This window comes from Nicotiana tabacum, chromosome 12 (assembly GCF_000715075.1).
Source record: "Nicotiana tabacum cultivar K326 chromosome 12, ASM71507v2, whole genome shotgun sequence".
In the NCBI taxonomy this organism is placed as follows: domain Eukaryota; kingdom Viridiplantae; phylum Streptophyta; class Magnoliopsida; order Solanales; family Solanaceae; genus Nicotiana; species Nicotiana tabacum.
The window spans coordinates 61,731,929-61,750,527 of NC_134091.1; the positions used below are offsets into that span (position 1 = coordinate 61,731,929).

Below are 18,599 nucleotides of genomic sequence, written 5' to 3' on the forward strand. Positions count from 1 at the left end.
CAACTAAAGCCTATAATGACAGTTCAAACTTATCCGTAGCAACCCACCGATGCTACTCAAGGTAAAGAAGATCGGGAATACAAAATCATCCCATGGACCTATCAGCAAAAGGGAAAAGCCAAAATGGCAGACTCTTCCGCACCCCATGGTATGACTAGGTCTGGGAGATGCTACGCCCCTAAAGAGGTCAATTGAGGAAATCGAGGGAGAGGACAAATTTCAAGGAGAAACATAACACACCCGAAAGCCATGGAGTTTTGGAAAAAGATGCCGAGTAAAGAGTATTCTGTGGAAGAACAGTTAAAGAAAACTCCACCGCAGATATCCATCATGGATCTATTTATTAGTTTGAATTGCCATAAAGACGCTTTGTTGAAAGTACTAAGTGGGGTAAGTGTGCCAAGTAACACCACCAGTGAGGCATTGGCCGCGACAATTGGGAAAATGGTAGAGGCAAACATGATCACTTTCAGAAGAGATGAACTTCCTGTCGAGGGCGCAAGTCACAACAAGGCTCTTCACATCACTGTCAAATGTGGAGACAAAGTGGTATCTCGAGTGATGGTCGACGGGGAATCAGGAGTCAACATTCTCCCTCTCTCCACCCTGCGGGAGTTGGGAATTCATTTAAGGGAAGTCAAGGAAAGCCACGTAAGGGCAAGGGCCTTTGATGGTTCATAAAAGGATATTATTGGAGAAATTTATCTAGCCTTGTAGATCGGGCCGGTCAACTTTCTAGTATTATTTCAAGTGATGGACATTTCCTCTTCTTACAATTTGTTGCTGGGCAGGCCTTGGATATATATGGCAGGGGTCGTGACATCTACCTTGCACCAATGCATAAAATTCGAGTGGGGATGCCAAGAGATCGTGGTCCATGACGAGTGGGGTCACTCCACCTATTTGGAGTATGGTATCCCATTCATTGAGGAATTAGACGGAGTCGCCCTCCATACTGTAGAAATCATGCAGCCTACTGAGGAGGAGAAGACTGAACAAAATTTGGGAATGCAATCATTGTACAGGTCCAAGATGGCCATGAGGGAGATTATGAAATATATATACATGCTAGGAATAGGATTGGGAGCCAAGTCAGATGGGATCATAGAACCAATTGAGCAGAATGGGCAGAAAAGAACGGCTGGCAAAGGATATCAGCCCCTAGAAAAGAAAACTCGCACTGTTAGCTCCAGGAAAATGGTTTTTGTGCTAGAGCATGTTTCAGGACCGGGACATAGTTCAACACCCGAAGATGATATCATCGACGGGATGGGAAAGTTATTCGTGAATATGATTGAAGAATGTTGTGAAAGAACTGACATCAAGACACCGACTATCAGGGATGTCGAACCAGGGGAAGAGCTGTAGAATTAGACAGCTAGTCCATCTTTGGTTCGCCGGGAGTCTTGGTAGTATGGAACTCTAAAAGTTTTCTTTTGAAAGAACACGACCAATTGAGGCTTGTACCGTGTCTGTACCTTTTTGTCATTTTCCTCTTGTGAATGCTTAAGACGTTCCCTTTTGATGAAATAAAAAGAATCATTTCCTAAAAATCACAATCTATTTTACTGCTTTATTTATAACTAGCTTTTCTTTTCAGTAATCAAACCGATAAAAAACTGCATTCCATAATTATGACATGTAACAAAACTGCTGAGCGCAACGATCCCGATTATGAGGAATATGATGGAAGTATGATGCCAGAAAATCTCCCGCAGGAGATCGAACAGATGGAGAGTCACGAGAAGCCCAACCTCGAAGAAACGGAATAATTCAATTTTGGATGTGAAGAAGACATGAAAGAAACCAGAATCAGCATTCACCTAGAAGCCAAGCAGAAGGGAAAAATGATTGAGCTCCTCGATAGTACGTCGACGTGTTCAAGTGGTCCTATGATGGCATGCCAGGATTAAGCACCGATATTGTCTCGCATCGGCTACCCATTGATCTTACCAGGACGCCGGTCAAGCAGAAGCCCAAGAAGTTTAAACTTGATTTAAGCCTGAGGATAAAAGAAGAGGTGACCAAACAGATAGAGGCAAATGTAGTAGGGGTCACCAACTATCCAAGCGTGTTGGAAAACATCATCCCAGTGCCCAAAAAGGATGGAAAGATCAGAATATGTGTGGATTACCGGGATCTCAACAAAGCTAGTCGAAAGGACGATTTCCCCTTTGTCAAATATCCACATTCTCATCGACAACTATGCGAAGCATGAACTGCGTTTGTGGATTGTTTCGCTGGATACCATCAAATCCTAATGCATGAGGAAGATGCAGAGGAGACAGCTTTCACCACTCCTTGGGGAGTCTACTGTTATAGGGTCATGACATTCAGTCTCAAGAATGTTGGTGCCACCTACATGAAGGCCATGACGCCCCTTTTTCACGACATGATTCATAAGGAGATCGAAGTCTATATGGATGATGTCATCATAAAATATCAAAAGAGCTCAGAGCACTTGGACGAATTGAGGAAATTTTTCGAACACTTGCGAAGGTATGACTTGAAGATGAATCCAACAAAGTTCGCGTTTGGAGTCCCGGCTGGAAAACTATTGGGTTTTATTGTAAGCAAGAAAGGGATAGAACTAGACCTATCAAAAATCAAGGCCATCCGGGAATTACCGTCACGAAAAAATAAGAAAGATGTCATGAGTTTCTTGGGAAGATTGAAATACATCAGTCGCTTCATAGCCCAGTCCACAGTAATCTGTGAACCCATCTTCAAATTGTTAAAGAAGGATGCTGCCACGAAATGGACGGAGGAGTGCCAGAAAGCCTTCAACAGAATCAAAGAGTATCTTTCAAACCCGCCAGTACTGGTTCCCCTTAAACCAGGGAAACCATTGTTGCTCTATTTGTCAGTCTTGGAAAATGCCTTCGGTTGTGTGTTAGGGCAACGCGATGAAACTGGGAGAAAGGAGCAGGCCATCTACTACTTAAGCAAGAAGTTCACACCATGCGAAGCCAAGTATACTTTGATAGAATGCACATGTTGTGCTCTAACCTGGATTGCTCATGTCACGACCCAACTGGAGGGTCATGACTAGCACCCGGGCCATACTTGCCGAGCACCAACGTACATTTTATCTAACCTTCCTTATTATCTTTAAGGGCCGACAAGATCAATATAAATAGTAGACATGGATCATGAACATCCAACAATGAAAGATAATGTCATGAACATACATAACATGGGACGACAAGACTGTCAAGAAACTATATATAAGGTACGAGCTACCATGATGCCATGAAAGACTATACAACAAAAATCAGCCGAAAAGGCATTCTAAACCATACATAAGTCGACACCTATCTATGAGCCTCTAAAGGAACATAAGTGCTACAACATTGCCGGAACAGGGCCCCGACATACCCATAATGTCTATAACAAAAATGCATACCAAGACCACGGCAAGTCCGGAGAAGGGATCTCGCCAATAACCGCTGAACTGGACAGCCTACTGTGGTGGGGGAGCTACGTCTACCTGTCTATCAGGACCTGCAGCACGACATGCAGCGTCCACAAATAAAAAGGACGTCAGTACGAATAAAGTACTGAGTATGTAAGGCAGGAAAGCATAAGTGAGAACAGTAATGTAAACAGGGATAGAGAATATACAACCTGTGACATCTGGGTACCTCTGAGGGCTACTGACATGAAATACATGATACATACATATATATACATAAACTTTTAAAACATACACCTTTGTGGGCATCACCATCATCATATCGTACCTGGCCATAATAGGCTCGGTAAAACGTACCCGGCCATCATAGGGCTCGGTAGAATCGTACCCGGCCACATGGAGCTCGGTAAAACCCAACTGATCAGTGGTTGCACAATAGGTGCCATACACGGCCGACTATAGCGCGGCTCGGTAGAGTAAAATAGATACATATATATGATGCATGCTGGACTCATTGGAATCACATTTTGAACCTTTCGGAGTGACATAAGGTTGGTATCCTTCGTACACGTTATTAGGATTAAATCTTCATCAAGAATCTTATAAGAATCAGGAACTACCAATAACATTGATAATATAAGAATAAGAGAAGTAACATCAATATCAATCGTTTCATAAGAAGGGCAGCAATGTAAGTACTGCTAGCTTCTAAGAGTAGAGTATCTTTGGGAGCTCGTTCATTACATTATGTACAATCGGAGTCGTGCAAAAGAATGAAGGGGATAGCCTCACATACCTTGTATATACTGCCCAACCTCAAGCTATGCAAATGTCATGACTTCCTTAGTCTACAATAAGACAAATGACACTATCATTATCGTTTAAGCGTCGTAACTATTATGTATCAACCACAACCTATTTTACGATGAAACGGACAGCACCTCCCCTATTTATATGACTTCCCACAAGTCAATACAATCACCAAACAGCCCAAACAACATCATTAATAATCATATTGAGCCTCCATAACAGTCCACCAACCAACAATATTACTACCAAGCCTTTCGATATATATTTCACAAGTTCTAGCTTTAACGACTTAGCTGCAACTTGGATGATCTTAAATATATATAGAGTAAGAGGTTACTTACCTTTAAACAGAAAGAACAACTCCAATTTGACCTTAATTTTCCATGAAATATCCCTTCAATTCTGCCACAAGAACAAGGAAGCGAAACTAGCAATTAATTCGGGTTTTTCGGCACTAGAATTACTTTAGAAGACTTGAAATCACCTAGGGTTGATATTAAAAACTTGAAGGTGTATTTAAAGGACATAAAACATTTAAAACAACCTCCCACACGAGCTGGAACAACACAAAAATCAGCAACAACAAGAAGAACAAGAAACTTACTAGCGCCACGGGATTCCCGACATTTGATTTGTGTTGTTTGCCCTTTGTTTGGGTCTTGGATCATGAGAGAACCTTGAGAGACTGTTTTTAGGGTTATAAGGTCTGAATATACTGAAAAATAATGACTTAAAACGGGGTTGAGGTATCTTATATATGTCCATATGTCTTAAACCGCCTTTGTGGGCCCCATAGAGAGCAGCTTGGCGCACTCTCGCGAAAACGTGAATATCTCTCTATTCCGAGATCGTATCGACGAACGGTTTAATGCGTTGGAAACTAGACTCATAGATATTCAATTTGATAGGTAGATCACTCCATAATTCCAAGCACATTGGGAGAAAAATGCAGTAACATTTGACCTAAAGTTTAAGTAAAATTATAAACCTAAGTTGCAACAACTTTTATCGACTTTTGTTTCATAACTCGCTTGACTTCAAGACTTATGATGCGGATATTATATGATTCAAATACATTAAAACAAGACCTCTTGGGACAATTAATCACCTCTAGTGTTACCCGAAAATATGGGTTACAACATCCTTGATTCGTTTAACTTCAAATACTTGTTAACCACTCTTATACACCCTTGTATAGTTTAAGACCAATAGGATTAACTTCTTATCATCTCAAAGATAATCTCTTCTTGGATTTACATCGACTAACTTACGGCGTGATCTATGGTATGCGAATTTGGGTTGTAACACCCTCTCCCCCTTAGGAACATTCGTCCTCGAATGTAAGGGTTTATGGGGTGTCTAACTCATTGTGGATTCCGACGGAGATTTCCGGCTGAGTTTCCCCTATAAAATGGACACTAGCCAAACTTGCAAGCAGTTAAACCTAACCTATGGCCTTACAAGACTATACAAAGCATTATGGATTTGTACATTATCTGCATATTACCATTTTGTATTAAAAAAAGAGTATTCACAAGCTATTGCTTACCTCATAGAGCCGTTTCACCTTATAATGCGTCCTTCTTTCCCCCGGCATCCTCATTATCTTCACTCTGGAATAGGTAAGGGTATTTAGACTTCATCTCCTCTTCTGCTTCCCATGTCATTTCTTCTATATTCTTGTTCCTCCATAATACTTTCACGGAAGCTACATCCTTTGTTCTCAGCTTGCGGACTTGTCGATCTAATATAGCCACTGGCACTTTATCATATGATAGATCCTTTGTAACTTGTACATCTTTGATAGGGACGACCCGAGAAGGGTCTCCAATACATTTCCTTAACATAGATACATGGAATACTGGGTGGACAAATTCCAATTCAGATGGCAATTCTAACTCGTAAGCAACCTGTCCAATTCGTCGAAGAATTTTGTACGGCCCAATATACCGCGGACTCAACTTACCCTTCTTCCCAAAACGTATAACACCCTTTATCGGCGAGATCTTCAGGAAAACCCAATCACCAACCTCAAATTCCAGATCACGACGTCGAACGTCGGAATAAGACTTTTGCCTGCTTTGTGCCGTCCTCAGTCGCTCTTGTATCACTTTCACCTTCTCAATGGCTTGGTGAATCAAATCTGGCCCATATAATTCTATCTCACCGACTTCGAACCATCCAACTGGTGATCTACATCTCCTCCTGTACAGTGCCTCATACGGGGCCATTTTAATACTGGAATGGTAGCTATTATTGTAGGCAAATTCTATAAGTGCCAGATGGTCATCCCAATTCCCTTGAAATCTAGAACACATGCTCGTAGCATATCTTCAAGCGTCTGGATGGTACGTTCAGCCTGTCCGTCAGTCTGCGGATGGAATGCAGTGCTGAGATTTACTTGTGTGCCTAAACCCTTCTGAAAAGACCTCCAAAAGTTAGCCGTAAATTGAGCTCCTCGGTCTGATATAATAGATACCGGCACACCATGAAGCCTAACAATCTCCTTGATATACAACTTCGCATAATCTTCAGCCGTGTAAGTTGTCTTAACTGGCAGAAAATGGGCAGATTTTGTAAGTCGATCAACTATCACCCAGATGGAGTCAAACTTATGATAAGAGCGAGGTAATCCAATAATGAAGTCCATATTAATCACCTCCCATTTCCAGGTCGGAATCTCTATATTCTGAATCAATCCACTAGGTTTCTGATGCTCGATCTTTACTTGTTGACAATTAGGACACTGGGCTACAAATTCTGCAATAGACTTCTTCATGTTATCCCACCAATACTACTCCTTAACGTCATGATACATCTTTGTCGAGCCAGGATGGATAGAATATCGGGACTGGTGAATCTCAATCATAATCTTCTCTCGCAACCCTGCCACACTAGGTACACATAATCGGCCCTGGTATCTCAGTGTCCCATCTCCTCCGATCTTGAAAGCTGTAATCTTACACTGCTGAATTCCCTCTCTCAATCTTACTAAGGTAGGATCTTCATATTGCCGTGCTTTTACCTCGACTACCAAAGATGATTCTGCTGTATTCTGTACAGTAACACCTCCGTCATCAGAGTCCAACAATCTGATTCTCATATTGGCCAGCTGGTGAAGCTCTTTGGTCAACCCTTGTCTACCTGCCTCAATATGTATTAAGCTTCCCATTGACTTACGGCTGAGAGCGTTTGCCACAACATTAGCTTTACCGGGATGGTACAATATCTCGACATCGTAGTCTTTCAGTAATTCAAGCCACCTACGCTGCCTCAAATTCAACTCCTTCTGCTTGAAAGATGTATTGTAAACTCTTGTGATCTGTGTAGATGTCAACATGGACACCGTATAAGTAGTGCCGCCATATCTTCAAAGCATATATTACTGCAGCCAATTCCAAATCATGAGTCGGGTAATTCTTTTCATGCTTCTTCAATTGTCTTGATGCATAAGCAATCACCTTCCCACGTTGCATCAATATGCACCCCAAACCTATACCTGAGGCATCACAATATACCACATAACCTTCTGTTCCTTCTGGGAGAGTGAGCACTGGCGCGGATGTCAATCGATTCTTTAGCTCCTGAAAACTATGTTCACAAGTATCAGACCACTGGAACTTGGTAGCTTTCTGTGTTAACTTAGTCAATGGTGCTGATATAGAGGAAAACCCTTCTACAAACCGCCTATAATATCCTTCTAGCCCCAGGAAGCTGCGGACTTCTGACGGTGTTGTAGGTCTCGGCCAATTCTTCACTGCATCGATCTTCTGAGTGTCGACACTAATACCCTCATCAGATATCACATGGCCAAGGAATGCTACTGAGTTCAGCCAGAATTCACATTTAGAGAGCTTAGCATATAACTTATGATGCTGAAGGGTCTGTAATACTATCCGCAAGTGGCCCGCATGTTCCGCCTCCGAACGAGAATACACTAGAATGTCATCAATGAATACGATCACGAACACATCAAGATAGGGCCTGAATACACTATTCATGAGATCCATAAAAGCTGCTGGGGCATTTGTTAGCCCGAACGACATCACCAAGAACTCAAAATGCCCATATCTTGTCCGGAAGGCCGTCTTTGGAATATCCTTCTCCTTAACCCTTACCTGATGATACCCTGAACGCAAGTCAATCTTGGAGAAATACTTGGCACGCTGGAGTTGGTCAAACAGGTCATCAATTCTTGGAAGTGGATACTTGTTCTTTATTGTAAACTTATTCAACTGTCGATAATCGATACACATCCTTAACGACCCATCTTTCTTCCGCACGAACAAGACTGGCGCACCCCAAGGTGAAGTGCTAGGCCTAATGAAACCCTTATCCAGCAAGTCCTTCAACTGTGCCTTTAACTCTCGCAACTCTACCGGGGCCATCCTATATGGAGGGATAGAGATCGGTTGAGTGTCAGGCAATGCATCAATGCTAAACTCAATCTCCCTTTTAGGAGGAAGGCCTGGGAGTTCATCTGGGAAAACATCTGGAAATTCATTGACCACGGGGATTAATTGTAGAGTAGGCGGCTTCGCCTCCGCATCCCTAACACGAACAAGATGATAAATATAACCTTTGAGATCATCTTCCTTGCCTTAAGATAGGAAATAAACCTACCTTTTGGCGTAGCAATGTTCCCCTTCCATTCAATGGCGGGTTCACAAGGAAACTGAAACTTAACCATCTTCGTACGACAATCAACATTTGCATAGCATGAGGCCAACCAGTCCATTCCCATTATCATATCGAAATCAACCATTTCTAACTCAAATAAATTTGCCGAGGTTTGACGACTACAAATCATCACAGTGCAACCTTTATATACCCTTCTAGCAATCACAGAATCTCCTATCGGAGTGGATACCGCAAGTGGTTTACTTATCAATTCAGGTTCAATGCCAAACTTATTAGCCACACAGGGTGTAACATATGATAAGGTAGATCCTGGATCAATTAGCGCATATACAACATAAGAAAACACAGACAATATACCTATAACAACATCCGGAGATGACTCGAGATCTTGTCGACCTACTAGAGCATAGGTTCGATTTTGAGCACCACTCGAACTCGGCACTGAACCTCTACCTCTACCACGACCTGTCGACTGTTGAAAACCTTGTGCTGGAGGTCGAACTGATGAGGAAGAACCAGACACAGATCCAGTCGGTTGAGCCATACCACCACCTCCTCTATTAGGACAATCCCGCATCATATGGCCACGCTGTCCGCAAGAATAGCACGCATCGGAACCTCGACGGCACAGTCCAAAGTGGGCCTTGCCGCACTGATCACAATGAGGTGTTGGGGGTCTCGTCTGACTAGTATCTCTATGAAATTGTGAGCCTGATGCCCTCAATCTCTGACCTGAACTAGAATAGGTAAATCGATCATACCGAGGCCTCTGAAACTTTGGAGGAGCACTAGCTACAGGTGGCGCCGAACTCCTCGAAGATTGGGGCCTGATACTGCCTCTGAACTCATCAGAATACCCTACAAATCTCGCCCTCTTATGCTGGCCCCTATCCTGCTCCCTATCTGCCCTTTGCTGGCGCTTACGATCCTCTAGGGTCTGGGCATAAGCCTGAATACGGGAAATATCCATGCCCTCTACCAAGGAGGCTGTTGTGCACTCATTTATCAGATGTGGTCCCAACCCGTTCACGAACAGATTCACCCTATCACTCATCTCTGACACCATATGGGTAGCATACCTTGCTAAAGAATCAAACTGTATACTATACTCTCGTACACTCATATTACCCTGTCGAAGGTTCAAGAACTTATCAGCTCTAGCTCATCGTATCTCAACTGGCAAGTAGTGACGAAGAAAGGCCTCAAAGTATTCCTTCCACACGGCTGGAGGAGCGTTCGGACCCCTAGATCTCTCCCAACTATCATACCAGAAAACCGCTAAATCCCGTAACCGATAAGAAGCCAACTCTACTGCCTCCGTATCACTAGCATGCATAACCCGCAATGTACGATGAATCTGATCAATAAATATTTGTGGGTCCTCCTTGGGGTCTGATCCGGTAAACACTGGAGGGTCTAGATTAATAAAATCACGAACTCTCGCACTAACTGGTTTATCAGCAGCATCGGTATTCTGCCTCTAAGCCTGAGCAGCTACCAAGCTAGTCAATAATTGCACCGCACTGCGCATATCATGGTCTGTAGTGCCAGACGGAGGAACTGGATGTACTGGGTTCCTCCTAATATCCTCTGGAGGAGACAGAGAGGTATGAGACGACATCTCACTCTGAGCCTCACTTTGGCCTGCTCTGGCTGGAGGCACCTGAATGTTACCCTCTCCCACAGCTGTATCAAGCCGTTTACTAATCGCTTGCTTCCTAGTCCAAGGCATCGCTGAAAGAAAACAAGGTGAATATTAGATATGAACACTTACTACTCAACTCTACGCACGATCTAGATTCAGGAAGAAGGTAACAACCCTAGATGTCACGTAGCCTCCTGATTATAAATGTGGCACGCTACACATCCATAATCAAAACTCTACTAGACACGGCTCATAGACAACCCCTAGGACAGACTTGCTCTGATACCAAGTTTGTCACGACCCAACTGGAGGGTCATGACTAGCACCCGGGCCATACTTGCCGAGCACCAACATACATTTTATCTAACCTTCCTTATTATCTTTAAGGGCCGACAAGATTAATATAAATAGTAGACATGGATCATGAACATCCAACAATGAAAGATAATGTCATGAACATACATAACATGGGACGACAAGACTGTCAAGAAACTATATATAAGGTACGAGCTACCATGATGCCATGAAAGACTATACAACAAAAATCAGCCGAAAAGGCATTCTAAACCATACATAAGTCGACACCTGTCTATGAGCCTCTAAAGGAACATAAGTGCTACAACATTGCCGGAACAGGGCCCCAACATACCCATAATGTCTATAACAAAAATGCATACCAAGACCACGGCAAGTCCGGAGAAGGGATCTCGCCAATATCTGCTGAACTGGACAGCCTACTGTGGTGGGGGAGCAATGTCTACCTGTCTATCAGGACCTGCAGCACGACATGCAGCGTCCACAAATAAAAAGGACGTCAGTACGAATAAAGTACTGAGTATGTAAGGCAGGAAAGCATAAGTGAGAACAGTAATGTAAACAGGGATAAAGAATATACAACCTGTGACATCTGGGTACCTCTGAGGGCTACTGACATGAAATACATGATACATACATATATATACATAAACTTTTAAAACATACGCCTTTGTGGGCATCACCATCATCATATCGTACCCGGCCATAATAGGCTCGGTAAAATGTACCCGGCCATCATAGGGCTCGGTAGAATCGTACCCGGCCACGTGGAGCTCGGTAAAACCCAACTGATCAGTGGTTGCACAATAGGTGCCATACCCGGCCGACTATAGCGCGGCTCGGTAGAGTAAAATAGATACATATATATGATGCATGCTGGACTCATTGGAATCATATTTTGAACCTTTCGGAGTGACATAAGGTTGGTATCCTTCGTACACGTTTTTAGGATTAACTCTTCATCAAGAATCTTATAAGAATCAGGAACTACCAACAACATTGATAATATAAGAATAAGAGAAGTAACATCAATATCAATCGTTTCATAAGAAGGGCAGCAATGTAAGTACTGCTAGCTTCTAAGAGTAGAGTATCTTTGGGAGCTCGTTCATTACATTATGTACAATCGGAGTCGTGCAAAAGAATGAAGGGGATAGCCTCACATACCTTGTATATACTGCCCAACCTCAAGCTATGCAAATGTCATGACTCCTTAGTCTACAATAAGACAAATGATACTATCATTATCGTTTAAGCGTCGTAACTATTATGTATCGACCACAACCTATTTTACGATGAAACGGACAGCACCTACCCTATTTATATGACTTCCCACAAGTCAATACAATCACCAAACAGCCCAAAAAACATCATTAATAATCATATTGAGCCTCCATAACAGTCCACCAACAAACAACATTACTACCAAGCCTTTCGATATATATTTCACAAGTTCTAGCTTTAACGACTTAGCTGAAACTTGGATGATCTTAAATATATATAGAGTAAGAGGTTCCTTACCTTTAAACAGAAAGAACAACTCCAATTTGACCTTAATTTTCCACGAAATATCCCTTCAATTCTGCCACAAGAACAAGGAAGCGAAACTAGCAATTAATTCGGGTTTTTCGGCACTAGAATTACTTTAGAAGACTTGAAATCACCTAGGGTTGATATTAAAAACTTGAAGGTGTATTTAAAGGACATAAAACATTTAAAACAACCTCCCACACGAGCTGGAACAACACAAAAATCAGCAACAACAAGAAGAACAAGAAACTTACTAGCGCCACGGGATTCCCGACATTTGATTTGTGTTGTTTGCCCTTTGTTTGGGTCTTGGATCATGAGATAACCTTGAGAGACTGTTTTTAGGGTTATAAGGTCTGAATATACTGAAAAATAATGACTTAAAACGGGGTTGAGGTATCTTATTTATGTCCATATGTCTTAAACCGCCTTTGTGGGCCCCATAGAGAGCAGCTTGGCGCACTCTCGCGAAAACGCGAATATCTCTCTATTCCGAGATCGTATCGACGAACGGTTTAATGCGTTGGAAACTAGACTCATAGATATTCAATTTGATAGGTAGATCACCCCATAATTCCAAGCACATTGGGAGAAAAATGCAGTAACATTTGACCTAAAGTTTAAGTAAAATTATAAACCTAAGTTGCAACAACTTTTATCGACTTTTGTTTCATAACTCGCTTGACTTCAAGACTTATGATGCGGATATTATATGATTCAAATACATTAAAACAAGACCTCTTGGGACAATTAATCACCTCTAGTGTTACCCGAAAATACGGGTTACAACATCCTTGATTCGTTTAACTTCAAATACTTGTTAACCACTCTTATACACCCTTGTATCGTTTAAGACCAATAGGATTAACTTATTATCATCTCAAAGATAATCTCTTCTTGGATTTACGTCGACTACCTTACGGCGTGATCTATGGTATGCAAATTTGGGTTGTAGCAGCTCAGAAGTTAAGGCATTACATGTCAGCATACGCCACGCATCTGATATCTTGGCTCGATCTACTCAAGTACATTGTTTAGAAGCCAATGCCTACCGGGAAGCTAGCTAAATGGCATATTCTCCTCAGCGAATTTGACATTGTGTACATAACTCAGAAGGCTATCAAAGGACAAGGTTTAGCTGACCACCTTGCCGAGAATTCGGTGGATGGGGATTATGAACCACTTACCATGTATTTTCCCGATTAAGAGGTACTATTTGTCGGAGAAGATATTACAGAATCATACCCTGGGTGGAGAATGTTTTTCGATGGAGCAGTAAATTTCAAAGGAGTCGGAATTAGGGCAGTCCTAATTTTGGAATCTGGACAACATTATCCAGTGTCAGCAAAGATATGATTCTCGTGTACTAATAATATGGCTGAATACGAGGCATGCATCCTTGGAATCAGAATGGCAATCAACATGAACATCAAAGAACTTTTGGTCATAGGAGATTTTGATCTACTGATACACCAGGTCCAAGGAGAATGGTCGACCAAGAATGTCAAGATACTGCCGTACCTGCACTACGTGAAGGAGCTGTGCAAAAAGTTCACAAAGATAGATTTCAGGAATGTCCCTAGAATTCAGAATGAGTTCGCAGACGCCCTTGCAACCTTATTAACTATGATTCAGCATTTAGATAAGAACTACATCGACCCCATCGAGATAGAAATCAAGGATTAACATGCTCATTGCTTCCATGTGAATTAAGGACCAGATTGTAAACCTTGGTATCATGACATCAAGAAGTTCCTCACAACCCAGGAGTACCCAAAAAATGCTACTAATGGTCAAAAGTGAGCCCTCGGGAGATTGGCAAACCACTTTTTCCTCAACGGGAAAGTCTTGTATAGGAGGACCCCAGACATAGGTTTACTGAGATGTGTAGACGCCGCCGAAGCAACCAGACTGTTGGAAGAAATACATGCAGGGATGTGCGGACCCCACATGAACGGGTTCACATTAGCCAAGAAGATTTTAAGAGATGGATACTTTTGGATCACTAGGGAAAACGACAGCATCCGCTATGTGCAGAAGTGTCGCCAGTGTCAGATTCACGGAGACTTCATCCGGGTTCCACCAAATGAGTTAAATCTAATGGGTTCACCCTGGCCTTTCGCCGCCTAGGGCATGGACGTAATAGGACCCATAGAGCCTACAGCGTCATATGGACATCATTTCATTTTGGTAGCTATCGACTATTTCACTAAATGGATCGAGGCATCTACTTAAATGGATGTCACAAAGAAAGTGGTGGCAGATTTTGTCCAGAATAACATCGTTTGCATATTTGGGATACCAGAGTCTATATCACTGACAACGTCGCCAACATCAATGGTGACCTCATGAGGAAATCTACAAGAAGTTCAGAATCGTCCACCACAATTCCAAAGCCTATAGACCGCAAATAAATGGGCAGTCGAGGCAACCAACAAGAATATCAAGAGGATTCTAGGAAAGATAGTGGACAATCATAGACAATGGAACGAGAAGCTACCTTTCGCTTTATTATGTTATCGAACTACCATGAGAACATCTAGTGAGGCAACGCCATACATGTTGGTATATGACACTGAAGCAGTGATACCTGCAGAAGTCGAAATCTCATCCTTAAGAGTCATCCAAGAAGAAACATTGGACGACGTAGAGTGGATATGGGTCAGGCAAAAACAACTCATGCTCATTGATGAGAAAAGAATGGATGCAGTATGTCATGGACAGTTATACCAGAACATGATGGTTAGTGAATTTAACAAAAGAGTGAAGCCTTGCCAATTCGCACAGGGGCAGTTGGTTCTGAAGAAAATCTTTTCTCATCAAGAGGAAGCTAAAGGGAAGTTTGCACAAACTGGCAAAGTCCTTACGTGGTCCACAGAGCACTGTCTGGTGGAGCTCTAATCTTAGCATAAATAGATGGAAGAGTCAGCAGAAAGTCAATCAACTCGAAGAGATATTACACTTGAAGGCAGATATAGTTAGGATTTTGATGTAACAGAACTACATTTAACCTGACTTCCCACGGAGGGATACGTAGGCAACCCGCGTAGGGTTCGGTTTCTCTCCTCCTTTTTCTCTTATAATAGAAAAACCAAATGTCATTTTTTTGTATGTTGTTCAGGAACTACGCCGACTTGATTTCCTTAAAAAGGAATACATAGGCAATCCTCATCAAATTCAGTCATCTTTTGTAATTGAACTACATTCTAGCCTGATTCCACTTAGATACGTAGGTTGTCTAAGTCAGACTCGGCCATTTTCATTTCTTAATCTCATCATCTTGCATTTGTTATAATCGAACTACGTCCCGACCTGATTTTGTTTTGGATACATAGGCTTCCTGAGTCAGGCTCGGTCGTTTCACCACATTTCATCATTATCCCACGAACTATATTCAGACTTGATTCCGTTTGGATATGTAGGCAATCTGAAAGGGTTCCGTCATAACCTTAGGAAACCTCTGTAATGCATTAGTTTTAATTAGGAAGCAGTCGCAACGGCCAGTAGCCGCATTGTCAAAGATACCATGGAAGATGGACATCAATAGGACGAAGTTCTCAGAGAAATGCATTCGCGTGCGAAGAACCTTTCGTAACATGTCATAATCCGGGATGACGGCGTTAGCCTTAAAAGAAACAAGTATTTTCAGAATATTTTCTAAAAAATATATAAAATAATCTGTTCCATCTACCAAACTCCACGATTTAATCATGTCAAAGCCTGGGGAAAATCAATACCAGGGTCGACGCAAACCAACTCCCCCTACTAAGAAGTTTTCTTTGAGTGAAGGGTCAACAGGGAGTAAAGAATTGCTGGAACCACACTGGGGCAAATGACGGACCCGCCACTTGCCTAAGAATATCTCTCCCTCCTCTTATTTATATTTTTGAGCGCAGTTAAAGCTAACTCTTGAATTCTTTGCAAGTGCCTCGGAATCAGACAGCTGATACAGAAATCTATAAATAGCAAACCGTTCGCTTACTTAATTGGAGCATCTTGTACAAAATGAACACCGGCTTCGCCAATAGAAGTCCTATAAATAGCAAACTGCCTGCTCAATCCATCGTAGCACCCTATACAAATCGCACGTCAGCTTCACCAATCGAAGCCCTGTATATAGAAAATTGTTCAATCAATCGGAGCGCTTTATACAAATCTAACATCGGCTTCGCCAACTGGAGCCTTGTATATAGCAAACTGGAAACTTCACCAACAAAAAGCAATCCACAGCACCGCTCTGTCAATCACGAATCCGGAATAGACAATCGCGAACCTCGTCACCAATGTTCTGCCAATCGATGGCCGCAACTTAGCCCTGTAGTCAAGAGTATCTCTTGGGCATGTTTATATTTCATTTTCTTGTTACCTTGAATGTTTAACGTTTTGTTAGTGCAACATTAGGCATGATTTCGATCGCTCCCAAGCAGATATTACTTTACATTTCAGTGCAAATATCTCCCAATAAGCAGAGACGCACCCTGCAATAAGCTCTCCCAAAGAGCGGAGACATTTCTCAGTGCAAAGCTTTCCCAGCAAGCAGAGACGCACTTTACCAATCAAGCTCTCCTAACAAGCGGAGATAATTTTCAAATACTCCAACAGCTGTGGAACGGTACCCAGTCCGACTAACAAATCTTGTTAGGATCAGGTATCCCATCATCCCAATCCCAAATAACGGCTTGCCGGCAGCCAGGCATCATCATTCTTACATTATTTACATCGCATCTTAATATATTCTGCATTGCAATACATTGGTATGTGTGTATTTTAATTTGTTTTGTAGGAACAAACACCCCGCGTGGAACTACTTCTTAGAGGCAGACCAAACTACAACGCTATGGGGATAGCCAACCCAGTAGCGGGCTCAAGATCCCAACTCAAGATGACCAGCGAGCTCAAAATTTTGAATCATTCAAATCAGGCCGCAAAATTCAAGCCATCATGAGTGACCAATCTTATGTCTCGCCGTATCGTCAAAATACGATACTTGGGCATTTCCAGCTAGTGCCGCTTTCCCAAAGTTCTTATTCCAGAACTACATGAGGCCTGATCCTTGTTAAGCCCGAGGTATGTAAGTTATTCAAAGCTAGAATTCGGCCCAATATTCCTAAATCTTCCCAGATTCTTCCCCTATTCAATCCTGCAATTCACCATCCCTATTTCCTGCAATACTTACCTAAAATTCGGGACAAAATTAGTTTTGGTTTAATTTTTTTTCCAGAAAACTCTTTCATCGTCTTCGGTCAAAGAGGGGCAGCTGTTGATGGCCAATTTTGACCCTCCCTTTTAAAATTATTTTATTCACTGATGTTTGGCTATAATTATATATTTTTAGTGCATTACTTACCTTACATTTTGGTGTTTTAATGCTAAATTGTCTATCATTGTGCTTAATTGAGCTTATTTTATGTGTAGGTACTTTGAAGACGAAATTGAGAGCAAAGTAGAGATTTTATGTGTATTTTATACACTGCAAGAATGGAGTCATGATTATTTAATTAATGGATATATTAAGGTTTAACTTTGTGTGGGAAGACAAAAGAGACAAATCAAAAAGAAGACAAAAAAGAAAGAACAATGCAAAAAAAATGGAAAACTAAGGAAAAGAAGACAAAAACATGAAATGGAAAGTGATGTTTGGAATGTAGAACTGAAGAAAGAACAATGCAAAAACTATAGCAACTCAAAAGAGAAGCAGCATCCCAGGCGACACGAGGTTCACTGCTCGTGATAGAGCAGGTGGCGCGAGACTCATAGCGTGCATTTGAGCTCGCGAGGCAAGGCCCGAGGCGAGGTGGAGCGCGCTATAGAGGTTGCGAAGCACGGTCTGTAGCGAGGGGGTTCCGGATTTTAAAATCCTATTTCGTCTCCTACTTGGTTTTGGATTTGGTTATTTCATCTAGGCCTTTTCCCTACACATATAAATAGTCATTAAACACCATTTTTAGAGGGGACACCGACTTTGGACAGACTTTAGACCTAGGGAGAGCACGGAGCCTCCGTGGAGGCCGGAATTCATCAGATTCCACCTTTCTTCCATCAAACTTAGTAATCGTTACTTTTTCTTGATGATTTGTTGTTTTGCTACCATGTCTATGTGGAGCTAAACTTCACGTTCTAGGGTTGTGGTTGTCATGAATATTGAAGCTTATTAATTATATTACCGTTAATTTGGGTTATCATCTTTGGTTGTTTCTCTAATTCTGTGCATAATTTCTTAATTATTTGGCCAGCAGTTGAGTT

General features: G+C 42.0%; 1 protein-coding gene across 1 annotated transcript; it reads left to right on the top strand.

Annotated features, from left to right (window-relative positions):
- The first annotated feature begins 1,900 nt into the window (after positions 1–1,900).
- On the top strand, positions 1,901–2,218 carry LOC142167189 (uncharacterized). Its single transcript, XM_075227348.1, has one exon. It carries the CDS (start codon positions 1,901–1,903, stop codon positions 2,216–2,218), a length of 318 nt encoding a protein of 105 aa, XP_075083449.1.
- Positions 2,219–18,599: the final 16,381 nt, after the last annotated feature.